Here is a 16,981-nt window from a genome sequence, read left to right on the forward strand (position 1 = left end):
TGTACCTAAAAGCCAGCACACAACCCTCTCTGCGTTCAGTGCCAGGAATGTGCTCAGGATCTCCCACACACCCCGTGTCCCGCAGATGCTTCCCTAGTCTCCTTACAAAATAACCAGAGCCTGTGATCTCCCCTCCCGCTCCAGCTATCAGCAACCATGGGATGGATATATTCTCCCTACCTGTACTGGTACTGATATTTTCAGTTCCTACAGTTTGTCCCATCAGGTGGTACTGGTTAAGCCGTGAGCCATCTTCGGCCACCACCACAGATGTTGTGGTGCTATTAGTCCAAACATAGATCACCTCAGAATTGGGGTAAGCATCTGTTGACAAAGGGGGAAAAAACCAGTGATGAGTAAAAAACACTGTGTAATATTTTAGTGGATCCTTAAATGATAAATGGTGAGGAGAGAAAAGAATGGAGGAGGGAGAGTGAATGGAGAAAAACAAATAAAGATGATATAATCATGGTCCCATATGCCCAGCTCAAAAAATATTAGGTTGAAGCCTTCAAATATAAAAGATGTGTGGGATGGTTTGTCAAAGGCTGGAACAGTGGAGGTATAAATATGATCCATCACAACCACTCGATTTGGGAAAGAGCAGCTCAGATCAGTACTCACCTAGCTGGCAGCTCCTAAACCACAGCAAGCTTCAAAAGGAGTTTACTGAACCTTCCCCCTAAAAAGGACTTGGGCACCTTAAGTGCCTGGACAACAGGGACCCTCTGTGTCTTGTCCCATCTCCAGGATAAAATACTAAGTGTCACCATATGCAAGTGTGGGGTCTGGTGTGTGTGCACTGACTTTGGTATATGTGCTTGTGCACGAGGGGGTAGTTCTTGTGTGCATGCAATGGTTGTATATAAAGGAAGCTGGAATGCGTCTGCCTGTGCCCAAGAGGAGCAGAGACAGGATTCAGGGGTGAGACTGCGTGAAGGAGAGTAGGAGCGCGGGGGTTGCACATGCCAGAGCAAATGGGTGGTGGTGTGGAAACACCTGCAGACCTGGATAAGATTTCTCTCACACTCATTTGGAAGTCCTAGGAAATAAAGGTAGTGGCAGTACTGCCAACTCCTTTCTTTCTCTGTAAATTTGCTGCTATTTTTAGTGCCCTGACACCTGGAGTAATTACGCTATTATATGGGAATATCAGTTTTCTTTTAGAAAGACAGTCAATGCTGGGCTTTTTCTAAGCCTTCTCTGCAGTTAGTCTCAAAAAATCCAGGAGCTGACTATACATTTAAATATATCTTATTTAATTTAAGTAGTTCTCACCTTCTAGAACACCTTGATCATTTAAGGCTTTCAGGTAATATTACTGCAGGCAGGTTGCAGTAGGCTGGAATCCATTCTACTAAAATCTCTGCAAAGCAGGCAAGACTTACTCTCCAAATAGGAGATGAAAAACAGGCAGAGTTGGAAGCGGTCTGAAGTAAAATGCTAATATTTCACCTTCTGCACTCTTTAACCTGTGAGTTGGGGGTGCAGAACGTTTCCTTCTGGAAGAAGTCACATCCTAGTTCAATGCAGTCTTTGCAGGAGGCAACACATAAAGACTCCAGACAAGGACTTGAGAGTCAAGGGCAAGAGGTTATCTTGAAGGATCATGTGTACTGGCTCCATGAGACTGCGAGTTTTGTTTGCTAAAGCTAGTAAACTCTCTTGGAAAGCTGCAGCTCCATGGAGGACTTACAAACTTTCACAGGTCAACGTGAGCTTCTGAGGCCCTGCAATGGCAAGAAATATTCCAAGGTGGTCCCTGGATCCATACAACCAGGAATGTCAAGCAGAAAATGGGAAGTAATCCCAACTCAGGTTAAGAGCATATGTGCATAGCACAGTGAGCTGCAGATCACTTGGATGTTGGAGCAGGTAGCAGGGAAGAAAACAGCACCTTATTTTCAGTGTAGTTAATCTTCCTGTGGCATCTGTGGGAAGTGCTGCCAAAGGCAGGACAATAGGCTACACATATCTTTGGTCTGACTGTTTATGGCTATTTGTACATTGTTGTTCACACCTCAGAAAAGATATGGAAATAATGAGAACAGAGAAGGGGAGAGAGTTCAAAAGAGGGTCACAAGTATCTCCAGGGACTAGAAAACAAGCCATAATTTTAAGCATTAGGAGCTCAACTTATTTAGCTCACTGACAAAAAGATGAGAAGTGACTCAAGCACTGAGTATAGATACTTGCATACAGAAATCTAAAATCAGGGTGAATTTCTTGTACTACCAACAACAAAAGAAAAAGAAAAATTCAGTGTCTGAAAGATGTTTTCAGGCTGATTCAGATGAAGAACAGGACATAGTTTCCTAACTCTGTATGTAATTAAACAGTGGACAACCTTCTGAGAAAAATATTATGGACTACTGTCTTTTTTGTCATATATCTGACAGTTTTTGCTCCTGTATTCAGGGCTCTAACTGAACCAGGGTTTGGTAGATGAGGATCTACAAATCCTCTATCCCTTGTTAGTAAGCAGCCATACAGGTCTGTCCAAATGCAGGCTTTCCATGTGCTTGTATTTGTGGCTGTACAGTAAAATTACTGTAATTACATCTCATGATCTGCTTTGAAAGGCTAAGAAGGAATGCCTTTCCCATTTCAAAATACTTGTGTTAAAAAAATGTGATGGAATTTCACCTTCCCTGTAGAGCTGAGATACTTTAGCATTTCAGAAATGACTACAAGTTCACAACTCGTTGTAAATAATTAAAAAGCCAGATCTGGAGAAAACAAGTAGAAGGAGATGGGTCCATTTAAAAAGGTACTTCTTTTTAAATGCTTATCTGGTGTATGTTGTTCATGCGCTGAGATCCCCAGTGAATTTTGGATTTGTGTTGGCAGATTTGGGATTGTCAGAGAATTTGATTTTTATCTATGTTACTTCCTATGCACCCCCCCCCCAACATTGGACTTTTTGCTGGGATGATCCAGATGTATCCTGCCTCAGTAGTTTCCTGTTACTGCAAGGATCCCAGGCACTGCGATAACTGAGTTTGTCCTGCTTTCTGCCAACAACACACAATAATTCAGCCAGATTAGATGCTTCCCAGTGAGAGCACTGTAACCAAATTCCACTGAAATTGTCACCACACAGGGACACAGGCCTGTAAGGCTTAACAAATATTCAGATTCTTTGGTTCTCTGTCCTGCCCAGCCTCGGGGGTCCTAGAAAAAATCAGTGCCTCTGCTTTGAATTGCAGCCTTTACTGGGTACTTAAACACATGTTCTGGTATGAGATCAGAGGCTCCTACTCCGGAGAAACTCAGCACCTCCTCATGTAAAAAAATGTCTGTGATTCAGAGGCCAGAAGGTGCCAAAACTCCACCCAGATCTCACAAGGCTTGCTCAAGCTTTCTTTCAAAACCATGTCAGGGAAGGGATGCTGCCCATCCCAAGCCAGCTGGTGAGAAGAGAGAGCACTCAGGCAGGCAAGAGCAGAGCTTGAGGCCAGTCCCTCCTTGGGAGAAGGACTCCAGCCTGCAGGTCCTCTCTCAAGGATCAGGCTACAAGATGGAGAGCTGTGCCACTGCTTGGCCAGGAGTAGAGCATTTATGGGAAAACGGAGAATAGCCCAGCTAGAAGAGGTTCTTGTGAAGGAGCAGGATGGTTATAGCTAGGGCCTTAAGCCGAAGAGGGTGACAGATGTGTTCCTGTGGAGCCCAACCTAAGCCAATGCAACCTACAGTGACTTCTCCCCCTCAGAATTCATCTGTCACATTACCCCAGTCTTGAGACATTCTATTGTGATAGATCACATATATGGTGTGATCCTCATCTATCTTTCATGCAAATGTAAGAAAACATGGTCTTTGTCTCAAAAAGCTATAACATAAGATTTTTGCTTGGTGCCTCCTTTTCTCACTATAGGCCAGGCTCTGAGTGTCTAAGCTTCCCTAGGAGAAAGAGAAGAATGGAGAAAATGTCACAACATGAATGTGAATGTAAAAAGATACAGCCACCCCCTCAGTCCATATGTACCCTTGAGATGAGCTTACAGCTCTGACAGGAAAAAAGCTACCCCATGCACCTTGGTGTGGCAGCTGAACCACTGACCATTTCTTTTCTGGTCACCTACATAAACGTCCATGTAGATACACCTGTGTACTTGCAGCAGGCAGTTGTCTTCCTACTGCAAACCTTCTGCTACATCTTCTCAGAAACCTCAAACTCCAATTATCCCAAACTTGACTACCAAAAGCTTCAGCTCTGCTGCTGCTAATCCATGCAGTATAATTAGGCACAGTCATATTGAAAGCTGAAAGTGTGGGAGTAGTCTAGAATGATGTTATTTTGCTATCAGGATAGAGCAGGTGCTAGTGGAGAGATGGCATTATTCACTGTCATACCAAATTGTGTAAAACCCCTCTTCTACTTAAGCAAAGCTTCTAGGAGGTTGCCTATCAGCTATGCTTGCTGAAGGGCTGCAGAACTTCATCTCATGCTTTCTAGATTATGACAAATTTTTATTGCTGGTAAGGGAATATGGCCCTTGTCTTCTGTACATGGCACAAAGGATGGGGAGAAGGAATCTCCTAAGGGGTGACAGTAAAATATTGTAGCGGCTTTCGGTTAGCAAGCTGAGAGAATACTGCTGGTGTCGCTGTAAAAGCAAACCCAAATTCAAAGTTACTGAAAATCCAAGTGAGACTGCTTGGTGTTCATTCTAATGTAAGCAAGAGGGCTTCTTCTAGTTTTATGAATCCAAATAATTAACTTGCTGTTCTTTACAATGATTTTACAGGCTTGCCAGAGAAAAGCTTGTTAAATTATTCTTTTCTTCTAAGCTCACTCTTTCAAAAAAGGAAAAAAATTAAAAAAGGTAGCAGTTGAGATGAACAGCTAAAATTACAGAGAAGTATAATGTTATTAAAAGTGAGAAAATGACAACAGACATTTATTTCTAGTGAACATTTGATAAATGGCTTCAGGCTTATCACCTACCAAGGTGATGAAATAAGTAATTTCTTCTCATATCTATTTATTGATGAGCAGATCCATTTTTCTACATTCTAACATCCAACACACACCACACAATAATAAAACCTGTAAAGATCTCCCTTGCTTTTCTCCCAGCCTCTTCCTGATCTTGTATGACTGCAAGGAAAGCATGACATGGTCTTTCTTAAGCTAGTGAACAGAGGGCAGGGGAGCAACCACAGCCAAAGGGAGGAAATATATTGCCTTAATCTAAAGTCTGACAAAGGAGAGCACCAGCTGGTAAGACCTGGAGGACACCTGCCATTCTCCCTGGCACTGAGGGGGGCCTTTTTTTCCCTGGTTTCAATTGTGAATGGAAGTATGAGCAGTGCAGCATCCTCCTGTATGTTCAAAAAGTAGCCCACAAGCAGGGAGCCATCTCCTGCCACTGACCCCATCATGGGGCTGTGGTGGCACCTGTGGCTAGACATATGCTCTTCATTCTCACCATCGTTTCTCCTCCATATTGGAATAAACTCAAGGGTTTGGCTTGTTAAGTGAAATAAACCTAAATGTGGATGGCTGAGTCTAAACTTCAGAGTCTGTGGGACCCAAATGTATTTCTAGGACTGATTTTTTTTAAGCTATTGCCCATTAAAAAAAATCACCACTGATGTCTGCCAGTAAGTTTTTATGTCTGCATGATAGGGCATAAAATAATTTAGGAAAAAAGAATTCCTCTCCAAAACAATCCCTAAACCCTTTGACAGACCTCACAGGAAGCCATAAAAGCTGTGCCTGCATAATTAAGCGACGGCAATCTGTGAATAAGTGAAGGATCTGGGTGTATGGTTGTTCACCCTGCATGCTTGGGTTGCATTCCACAATTGAACAACCTGTTTATCCACAAACCACAGCTGGAACTTTTCTTTCTGAATTATGCTAGTCAGAGTCTGAATTAACTTAAAGAGATAGGGTAGAAAGATGACTTTTGGTTTCTTTTCTACTCTATTAATTACAGTTGTGCAGTTACATTCTTCGCCTTTATCATCATGATGTTTAGTACATGTCACAGGATCATCAGACTGCCCAATCTTGGGAGTACTGCTAATCCCCATCAAACCCCGTTGATCATGAAAGTTGTGTGTTAATTGATGGCTTTTATAGAAGCTCTAATTACAATCTGAATACACATACAAATATCTATCATTCTATCTTATCTATCCATTAATGTATTTGACTTGCTTAGAGGCTGTTAGACAACTCAATAGAGATCCAGATTTACAACCTCTCAAAGACTTCTGCAGGCGGTAAAACAGTGCTACTACTAAGACATCACATACTAGCTTGAATTCTAAGAGTCAGGATGGGTTTCTTGCAGACTGATTCATGCACAAATACTTTTTAACCCATTGCAAAACATCTGTCAACAATTGCGCCTATGCAACTGAGGCCAGATTTGAGCTCTGTAATTTAAATTTCCCATTAAATTGAGTTGATAAGAATGAATCAACGTACAAATGAGATCACTCTATAGGAAGAAGTAGTCGAAATCTAGTAAAAATATAATTGAAATATAAAAATATAAAAATAACAAGACATGGTGCATAAATATGCATGGACTGTGTCTATGGGGAAGTATCTTTTTTTATAACAGTAAGTTATTAAAGTAAAATAGGAATTTAAATACTAAGAGAAATGTATTCACATATTCAATGATTAAGAGCCTAAAATGAAGACTTAGTGTGATGAATTCTCCTGGGAGAATTTGAGGGTCATGGAAACTACTCTAGGGACCTGAAATCATCAGAATTAAGGCTGACCATTTAAAATGGCATGAGCTTTTAGCATATGGATAAACAGCATGCATGATTTTAAATATGTATCACAGACAAGTGTAACGTGAACAAATTGTATACATAATACATAAAATGTAAACACAGGATTACAGATTCGCATCACACAGAATCACAGAATGGTTGAGGCTGGAAGCACCTCTGGAGACCATCCAATTCCACCACCTGCTCAAGCAGGGACACTGAAAGCAGATTTTCCAAAGCCATGTCCAGACAGGTTTTGAGTATCTTCATAGATCGAGACTCCTCACCCTCTCCAGCCAACCTGCTCCAGTGCTCAGTCACCCTCACAGTTAAAACATGTTTTCTTGTGCTCAGATGGAATTTAATGTCTTTTACTTTGTGCCCACTACTCCTTGTTCTGTCAGTGGGCACCACTGGGCAAAGCCTTGCTTAGAAAAATTCTTGTATGAAAACTGATGCCAAAAGATAATAGGACACCACTGGCTGTGAAACGAGCAATAGGAAGTTCAGTCTTACTAAAACAATCACTTCTGTCTTTCCTGAATTTAAAATATAATTTGATAACATAGGCAGTATTTTATATGTTTTCCTGATATACAATTTTATTTGATCTTTTCATCACATTCAGCAGGGAATAGAATAAGATGTTCTGAAAAATGTGCCAGACAGGTCTCGAGAGACTTCATTACTAAGCAACACTAACATACTATACTGATCATTACAAAAAACAAAACAAAACAAAACAAAAAAAAAATGCCCAACATGCCTAAGATAGATAAAAATTACTTTGTTTCATAATGTAACTTATAAGTAACCTCAGGAAGAGATGGGAATAGGCATTTGATAAAAGTGTCCATGGCTTGGAAATGAAATGGAAGCACAGACTGTACCCACAAGGTGGTGAGACATACAGAACCGAAAATGCCCGTGAAATTTATTTTGAGACACATAGTTTTGTAAAAGCCATTTTCTTCAGCCTTTCAAAGCAAGATACAGGTGGAAGGTCCTGCTTAATTTTAGAAGTTCCAGTTCATTGGGTAAAACTCTAAACGTGACTTGACTTAGAGCTCAAAAACATAAAGCAAAGACAAAAAAAACCCAAAACCTTACAATTTTGCCTGAAAGCAACTTTGTGATTTTGGAGGTGTCATTCATGATTAGCATAGGCAAGGCTGCTGACTGCTTTAATACAATAAATTGACTATTTGCAAACTGGTACACTGAATCACAGTCACACCAATGATCAATGTAACACGAATACTAATGAGCAGTTGTCCTGATAACTCAGCCAGACACAGTACCTTCACAGGATGCTATTGCACTATTTAAGAAGAGCCCTGAGCTAGAAGCTAGAGTAATACAGAATGTCTCTCAAGGATGATTGTGGAGACAGCACAGCAATTTGACTGATGTCCCTTAAATGGGTGTGCAAATTTGCCACTACACAGGCAGTGTTACCAGTGACAATATCAGCTCTTGCCTGCCCCATCCTGGTCACCCATGTGGCCACAGGGGAGCAATCAGAGTGGTGCATCTATTCCCCAAGCACTGGGACATGACTGGGACTGATTCCTTGCTGTGAAATCTGACAGTATAGGCATCTGAATTAAAAACCAGGCATGGCACACTGAATTGAGCTGTGTGTCCTTGGCTCCAGCTGGAATTGAGCAGGTCCTCAGGCTCCACTCAGAATAGGAGAAAAAAAACCAGCAAAGGTTTTCCCATGGAGCAGCCTGGAGCACCTCAAACAGCAGCAGACATGCAGGTATAGACAACTAAACTGTGCCACCCATCATTGTGGGATGCCTGCCATAAGCTGACTGAAAGGGCTGATTAAACAGGGTCTGCTGCAGAGCTGTTACACACCCAGGTGCTCCGAGGTACCAGGCAGCATCAGGTCATCTTCCCAAGTTCCTCCTTGCATCTGAGAGCTGACGTTAGGGAGCAGATGATGCCTTCCTTTTTTCACATTTTCCTATTTCTTCCTGTCATTGCAGTCAGTATTTATAACATAACTTCTTGCTTTATTTTCAGATTTAGTGGTAGCTGTCTCAATCTAGAACTACCATGAGAATTGATTTTACACCACATTTAATGGTGGCTACACCATTGTTTTTCTTACGGAATGGGTCAAAATCTGGTATCCCAGCTGCTGATGCTTTCTTTTTTTCTGTTATGGATAGTTTAAATATCTACTGCTAGGGCAACAGGGCAGTAGGATGTGCTGGCATGACTTTTAAAAATTCAAAATATCCTGGCACCTTCCTGACCCCATCTTGCTCTTTGTAGGCCAGGCATATGGTAATTCCAAATCACTCAGCCAGTTTGAGTGCTGTACTAACATTTAATAAACTTTGAATTTGCAATCACAATATTCAGTAGCTATATTAACTGCTTCATTAGAAAAAACAGCATGGTCATGAGGAAGATGCTAAAGATTTAATTTACTTTTTTGCAAAGCAAACAAAAGTATCCTCCAAAGTGTGACTGACACCATTACTCACTTTGCATAGTACCTTACTCTCTAAGCAATCTTGATTGCAATGATCCACTCATTTTGTAAGCTGCCTCAATATCAGCAAAGCTAATGCGATCAGCTCTCCAGGAGCATCACTGGAGTTTCTTTGGAGAAATGCGGTGTGAATTTAAAAAAATACTCTGTTTGACCTTGTGAAGGATGCCTTCACAAATGTGGTATTTTTGGCCACATCTAACATGAATGAAAACGTGACCTCATCGCAACCAACAGATGTTCTTCCCACCCACTTGAGTGGCACCAGGAACTCACCCATCACAGTTCGCCTATCGGCTGAGCTTACCATTCAAAGCACCCTCGCTTATAAATCAGTATGACCTGAAACCAGCCAAGAGTGATTTGAACTACGTGCAGAATTAAATATATACCTTTGTTTCTGAAACCAGTCCCTTAATGAAGACATTTACAAATCTCAGAAGTACTCCTACATTAAAAACACCGTGTGAATGTATAATCAATAGGTATGTAGAGATAGCAGGCTGAAATATTATTATTCAAACACTTTAATACTGCTCTGAGATTGCAATCAATGGAACTTATTCCCTAAACCAGAGGTGCAGTAATTTAGAACTCAGAAGCTGGATTATAGACTCCTGCCATGGGATGCAATGCAGCCCCTAATTTAAGAGAAAGGGAGAAAATCTCTCAAGGCTGTTGGTTCAAACTGCCCAACCTCAATGATGGATACAAGGAGCCTCTCTGAGCTGATCTGCTGCTTACCAGAGGCACTGCCATTTCACCTGGTGTCTGCCACAGCACTCACGTACACGTTGCCCAGAGAAGCTGTGGCTGCCCCATCCCTGGCAGTGTTCAAGGCCAGGCTGGATGGGGGTTTGAGCAATCTGGTCTAGTGGAAGGTATCCCTGCCCATGGCAAGGGGGATGGAACTAGATAACCTTTAAGGTCCCTTCCAACCCAACCCATTCTATGATTCTATGATATGATTCCATGATGTCCCCTCTTTGGGAACTGTCCCCTTCCAGTCATGGAGACCCAGGCCCAAAAGTGCTCACGGTCTCATCTTCCCTGTGAACAAGTAAAACATCTCTGTATCTACAGCCATCAGCTGATCTATTTTAGTCATCTGCTTTAGGAGGAGATTAACCTGAGCCTAAAAATATCTACCTCTTTCCCCTGACTGAACAAGGGTGAGAGCAATCAGCTCAGCTGAATATATTTACTCTGCAGAAATATAAATTTAGGAAGGAGGAATCCCAGCTTTGCTGACAGATTTACCACTGGGATGCTCTCAGCAACACGGCTAGCTACTGTCACAGGCTGGCCGTGAGGAGACTTTCAGTGGATATGATGGGGAACAGGGGAAAAACAGAAGGCTTTTCTGTCTTTCCTTCTTCCCATTCCTCCTTTTCTCTCACTTCTTCACGGAGAACAACATGGAACAACTGTTTCCTTTGAAGAAGCCTGCTGAGCTGGAACTGCAGCAGCACTAAATCACAGCTTGGGCTAACTTGGTCCTCTGTGTCAGGGAGGAGGCTAATGTAGGATCCAGCAATCTAGAGGGAGGACTCCCTGACCCACCGGAGACTGAGGTGTCATGGAGGAGCTGCCAGACTGAAAACTGGAATCCAAGTTTCAGCAGCGTCTTGCAGCTTTCCCTCCCCCCCAAAAAGAACCCTAGGCAAGTAATTTTGTCATTAATGCACTGCAGTAGCACTGGGAGGTTCTAATTGAACCTAGGGACCCATAACGACAGAGGCAATAAAAGCAGGTAATGAACCACTCTATCTTTGCTTAGAAGAGACTGTAATTGCTCTTTGCCTCTTTTATCCCCACCTGCAAAATGCAGGCAGCAGAGACCTACCAACCTCACACCAGCATCATGAGAATGATTTCAGAAACATTTATGAAATGCTTTCAAGCCATGGAAACAGCCACCTTAGAAAATAACAGCCATTAAAAACCTGGCTTGTAAAGCAGCATTTACCCATTTGTCCCATTTACAAATAGTATCCCATTTACCAGTGGCATAAACCCCTGATCCATGGCAGACAACGTAAGCCCTCACTGTGCCTTTTGGGGCATGGTGGGCCCAGCAACGTCTTTGCAGGTTTGCATTCAAGGGTCATTTGAAAGCTTAAGCACATTAAGCACAGAGTCTCTGCATGTTGTTTTCTACTGCTGACAACTCAAACTGAATCACTGTTTTCCTGCAATCAGGCAGTTGCGCAGCCTTTAAATTTAGGCTGCAATCTCCAGAGTGGGAAACGCATGCTGATGTTTGTACCATCACCAAAGGACCTGGATCTCCACACCTCTCCACCACAATCATGTCTAGGCCTCCTACAGGTTACATAAAAAGCCCACTGCTGAGTATCTCCACTCCAACTCCTTCTCCTGCCTGAACTTCTGTTTCCTTTAGCTCGAAAACACCACCGGCAGAGGTTTTCCCCTCCAAAAAGGCTGATGTACATAGGCAGGCGGTGTGCAGGCTTTCAGCAGCAGTTGCTCCAGGGGCTCTCTGCAGCTGACACAAGCACTCCTTACCAATACCAAAAAGGGTTTTATTAAGGGCGATCCTGCCTGCGCGGCAGCTAGTAGGGAGCCAAGCCCTCGGCAGAGTTTGCAGCCTGGGTTAGTGATGGCTGCAAGATGGATGCGGAAGACAACAGCATTTTCAGATCATGCGGCATGCCCTGTGTGAGCAATTGTTCTTTCTGTCCTCCCTTTTCCCCCTCTGTTATGAACCTAAGGGGGAAAAATTTATTGGTTTCTAAACAGGGGGTGACCAGAAGTAGGAAGTGACAGACCCAGAGCTGGGCACTGTTTCACAGGAGAGCAGCTTTTAATATATTTTTAAAATTACCTCAGTGCAAAGAGCAACCATGTATACGTGAGAAAGTCTTTGAAAAGTTAATTAACGTCAGTGACTGCAAATACTTAAAAGAGGATACTAGCACAGTTTCTCCAGCCTTTTCTAGAAAATCCTTAATCTATGTAAGATGGACTTCTAAGTTACACTGACCAGGGTACAATACACTTATTGACATCTGAGGTAATATTGCAGAAAAATGGAAACTTTTAAAATATGATTAATCTCATGCTTAGGCACGTATCAAAAGCGGTTCTAATGAGCCTCACTACAGAAGTACTGATTTCCTTCCAGTGGCCATAAGGGGAGCCTAGACAAGTAACTGTGACTTGTTCATCTGGTGGTAACATAGAGCAGAAGGAAAGAGCAGAAAAATATATCAAATGTCTTAGAAATGCTGAATTTCAGTGTTTACCTAGCTTCACCTTATTTTAGTCATTCAATGTCCATTGCAATGGAGGTGTCTAAGGAAGCAGGGATAAACCTTAGGAAAATGTAAGAAAAGACATGACATGAGTGAGCAGCACAGCTGCCTTGACTTCAAGCTTCTACACACTGTATAAAAGCCAGATCTATCATTTCTATATTAGCTGGCTTTTGCCTTAAATTGCAAAATCACAACTTAGTCTTGAACTTGGCTGCTGAGAGGACCTCCCTGGCTCTCTACATGTGCCCTTTCATAAAGAAGGCACTAACACTTCCCAGCAGAGTCAACAAGCCATACTGCCTCTCTGCCCCCAGGAACGGACTCAGAAGCCTCTTCTGGCCATCTAATAGAGATGAATAACAGAAAAGCTCTGCCTCTATACGAGGCTGCAGTTCCAGCTCTCTTTGGGAGCAACCCAGGAAAACCTACCAAAGAGCCACTTCCCCTTTCCAAAGCCTCCTAAAATTTACATTTGTCTTCATTTATTATTCATTTAATTATATTCTTACAAAAGACTTTTACCCACAGGTTTAGAGAGGCTGAATACATTCTTTATCGCATTTTACTAGAATGCGATACATTCTACATTTACATTTACATTTACATTTACATTTACATCTACATTACATTTACATTTACCAGAATTAGAGTCTGTTTAGAACTCTGTTTTGAAGTTCTTCCACACCTCCAGTTCTTCTGCAACTTCACAGGTGCTAAGGGGGGGAAGGCACAAAAATCAAGAACCCCCTGTAGGTGCCTTCACCTCCGTGCCTTCTCAGCGTTATAGGGAAACATCACCATCAGGAGAATTTTCTTAAAACCCTTTTTTTTTTTTTTTTTTGAGAAATTTCTCAGTGGCTGCAGGTACACGGTTAGTTTTTTAACAGTAAGTGCCTTAATGTTAAGCGTTGCAATAAAATCCTGGGATACTGGTGAAGTTACTGTCTCCTCATTACTCTGACTTCACCAGTCTTAGAGGAAAACAATTTGAGCATGCCTCCTGCTACAGAAATAGCAGAAATGCACTTTCCCTTATCAAAGACTCAGTTGGAGCTGTTAAAAAGGAAGATATACATAAACCATGTTAATTACTTTCTTCAGACACTACAAATTGTACCTAGTGCTGTTTTCTCACAGTCAGCAAGCTCCCTTTTCATCAACAGTGATGAACCTTCACTGTCTTCATGGCTGTCTTAAATTCATCAGGAATAAACACCAGGCCTGTTTTGCTCTGCTCATGAGCTAGGGGATCTCATTATTTTCGGAATATTCATTAGACTCTCTACTTAGTCTAAAAATAGTAGAGGTTTGGTTTTTTTTTGCCACCAAGTGACTAGTGGGCAGCAGTTTCATGCATTTATCCATTCCACAGTACAAGAGCTGATAACTACATGTACTCCAACACTGTGCCTTCAAGAAACAGTAGCCATAAATAGACTCCACCTTACAGTATTTGATATTGTCAAAGCACTGGTTAATGTTCACTAATAACAATTAACTAATTCATCTTCAGGGCAACCCTGTGAGCTAGGTAAAACTGATATTATTAACGCATGAGTAAAATGAGATTTAGGATTTAAGTCAGTTGCCTGGGCAGAGGCCTTCATGATCTAGTGGATTAGACATCTGTCTCTCCAACCAAAGAAGTTGAGTCTAATCCTTTTTCTGACATCGATTTGCAGTGTGACCTTAAGAAAGTCAATTAACTTCTCTGCCTCAGCTGCCCTAGAGATAATGATGCTTACCTATCTGTTGACACATGAGTGTTTGGAAACTGTACTATATGGTATCTTTAATGTACTCTTAAGGCCTGTCAGTGGAAGAGGTGAAACATTAAAGCTTCCTAGCTTTAATATCCTTGCTATCTCACCTAATTCCTCCTCCCCGCACCGGAAATAGCTTGGGTGTAAGGAGGAATTTCTTATACTAAGATGCTGCTAATGAAACTGTGGCTGGTATCAGGAATTTTCATCAGATCCTGTTTGACCAGCAAATTTATTTACAGTACAGGTCAGCATTAGAATTGCAGTTTACTTTCAATTCAGCCATGGAAGAAACCAACATCCTTCTTGTGCCACCATGAGGTAATGAACAGATTGCCATGGCCATCCCCACCAAGCACCCCACCTGATTCAAAGGGAAAGGAGCCTCTTTGCAGAGACCTGAGAGCCAGCGCTCATGCACCATCCTCAGTTCCCTTGTACCTCTAAATGAGATCTCTGCAGGGTAATTTCTACAGGTGGCCTTATCGCTAGCAGGGATGCAAGTCCGGAGGAAGAGTACCTGTGTATGTGAACCTCCTGGAGCACCCCCCCTGTATCTTTCCATCTTTGAGCACTGGGGCATTGTACTTATGAGGAGGACAACTAAAACCTGCCCTGTTCAGTTCACTAGAAGCCATCCTTGAACTTCTGCCCTGTTATCAACATAGCTTTTCATGATGTGAGGTAGAACATTAAGAAATATTACTTCTGTAGTTGGCATTTGAACTGCCCCCAGCAGTTACCTAGACTGGTGATGTGAGCATGTGACTTTATATCCCTTTTCCCATATTCAACCTTGCTTTTAATTATTTCTATAAAATATTCTGCTGCTACATATAATGCTGCCTAGGCCCATAACATCTCCCCCAGTTCTAGTATAGCAAGAAACCAGTCAAACAGGACAAAAGAATTCAACATTTACCTTTATTTCTGTGAGCAAGATTAACATTCCTTCTCTTTAATACTGAAGGAAATGTCAGGGCTTTTTCCTTTTTGCTTGCTGAACTATAGCAAGTGTGGTGAATGATCATGCAGCCAGAAAAATAACAACCTGCTCCTGCCTCTACTGTGGCACCGATCGCTTCTTGGCATCCTCTCTGCTGCCGGCCCACCTGTGTGCTGGCTGCTTTGTTTCACTGCCCTGCTCCTTCCACCCTCTGACCAGTTAGCACACATCTCTTCTTCACCCTCACAGCTCTATTGATAATGTGTTTAACATTTACTTTGATGCTACTCCTTGAGGCTTTTCAAAATCTTTTTTGGAAATAAGACCATTAAAAAGAAACCCTTTTGGGAAAGACAGGGAGGAAAGCCAACGCAGAAAGGGTATGTGCTTGTGTATAATACACCCCAAAAGCTTTGTCTTGCCGCAAACCTGGAGATAAATTAGTGCAAACCCTACTGCTGTAAATAGGGAATAAATATTGCATTCTCCTAAAATACATCTAGGTTAATTCAATAAACCCTGTCTTACTGGCTGCTACTTGTGCAAACTTCTGCATATTAAATCCCAATAAATAACTAATGAGCTGCCAGATCAGTAATACAGATATTCCCAAGGCTGAAAGATTGCCTATAGCTTGTTCCTATATATTTACTTATTGCTGAGGCTACCAGCGTGGACTAGCACAAGCCAAATGGCTCCATGTCTATCCACTGTGGAAGAACTTAAAGGTAACTTATAAAATATTTTTTTATAATATTTATATTATAAAATATCCTCTAGGATTGTATACCAAGCATGGCAAGGAGTATGAACTAAAACCGTATTCAGCCCTCACATGCTGAAAGTACGACTTTTCAGTGCTGTTTTTACCCTGGGTTAAAATGACCTGTGCACTAATAAGATGATTAATATGTTACACATTTGGCATAAGCAGAACATTATAATTGCATTCAGATAGATTTTTGGGTTCTTTTCAATGCTACTGAAGACTGTACTCCTTCTAAGAGTTTGTATCTTATCTAGTAATGTTATCTCCTGCACTTGCATGTTTGGGTTTGGGTTTTTTTTTTTGGTTTTACTATATGGAAAGTTAGAACTTGTACCTTACTGCACCTAATTTATTAATGCACTGAAGCATCCGTTTAACCTTAAGGCTGAGCTTCAGATCTCTGCTGCACCAGCCTCTTTGTTTAAATATGTATCTTCAGTTTCATATTGCATATTTTGCAAGATTTCATAAAACTACCCAACATCCCAGTTCAATAGTCTGCACTACAGACCAACAGATGTGACTTCAACTTTATCTATCAACTCAGTAAGGAATAAAACTGGGAAGGACAACTTATTTTTCTTCTTCATCTTAATTCTTTCCAGTAGATTCTGCTTAACCCTATATACAAATAATGTCAGTTTCCTATGAGACATTTTCCCATTTTTAAGATTGGAATGAAATGGATATTTTGTGTTTAACGTTTCGATTGTAAAGGCGTGTGGACCTTCAGATTTATATTAGCTTTACTACAGAGTAATATTCTTGAATTAAATGGACACAACATGCAGTGACCTTGTAAAATACTGGTGGCTATTCAGATGAAGATTGGATGAGGGAAGGGAAATCAGTTCCTCTGAAGTTTGGTAATTTGGTAATTGTTACTGTAAAGTGTTTTTACATCTTAGTATGATCTCTAGAAGACAATGCATAGCCAGTATTAAACCAGGGCACATACAGACG

General features: G+C 41.5%; 1 protein-coding gene across 2 annotated transcripts in view; it reads right to left on the reverse strand.

Moving 5' to 3' along the window:
- GABRA5 (gamma-aminobutyric acid type A receptor subunit alpha5) overlaps positions 1–16,981 on the reverse strand; it is a 55,291-nt gene that overhangs the window by 9,480 nt on the left and 28,830 nt on the right. For both annotated transcript variants that reach the window (XM_030476086.1, XM_030476088.2), the window contains exon 7: positions 181–324. In XM_030476086.1, the coding sequence (XP_030331946.1) occupies positions 181–324 (144 nt within the window). The remainder of the gene's footprint in view (positions 1–180; positions 325–16,981) is intronic.

The sequence above is a fragment of the Strigops habroptila genome, chromosome 2 (genome assembly GCF_004027225.2).
Source record: "Strigops habroptila isolate Jane chromosome 2, bStrHab1.2.pri, whole genome shotgun sequence".
NCBI classification, from domain to species: domain Eukaryota; kingdom Metazoa; phylum Chordata; class Aves; order Psittaciformes; family Psittacidae; genus Strigops; species Strigops habroptila.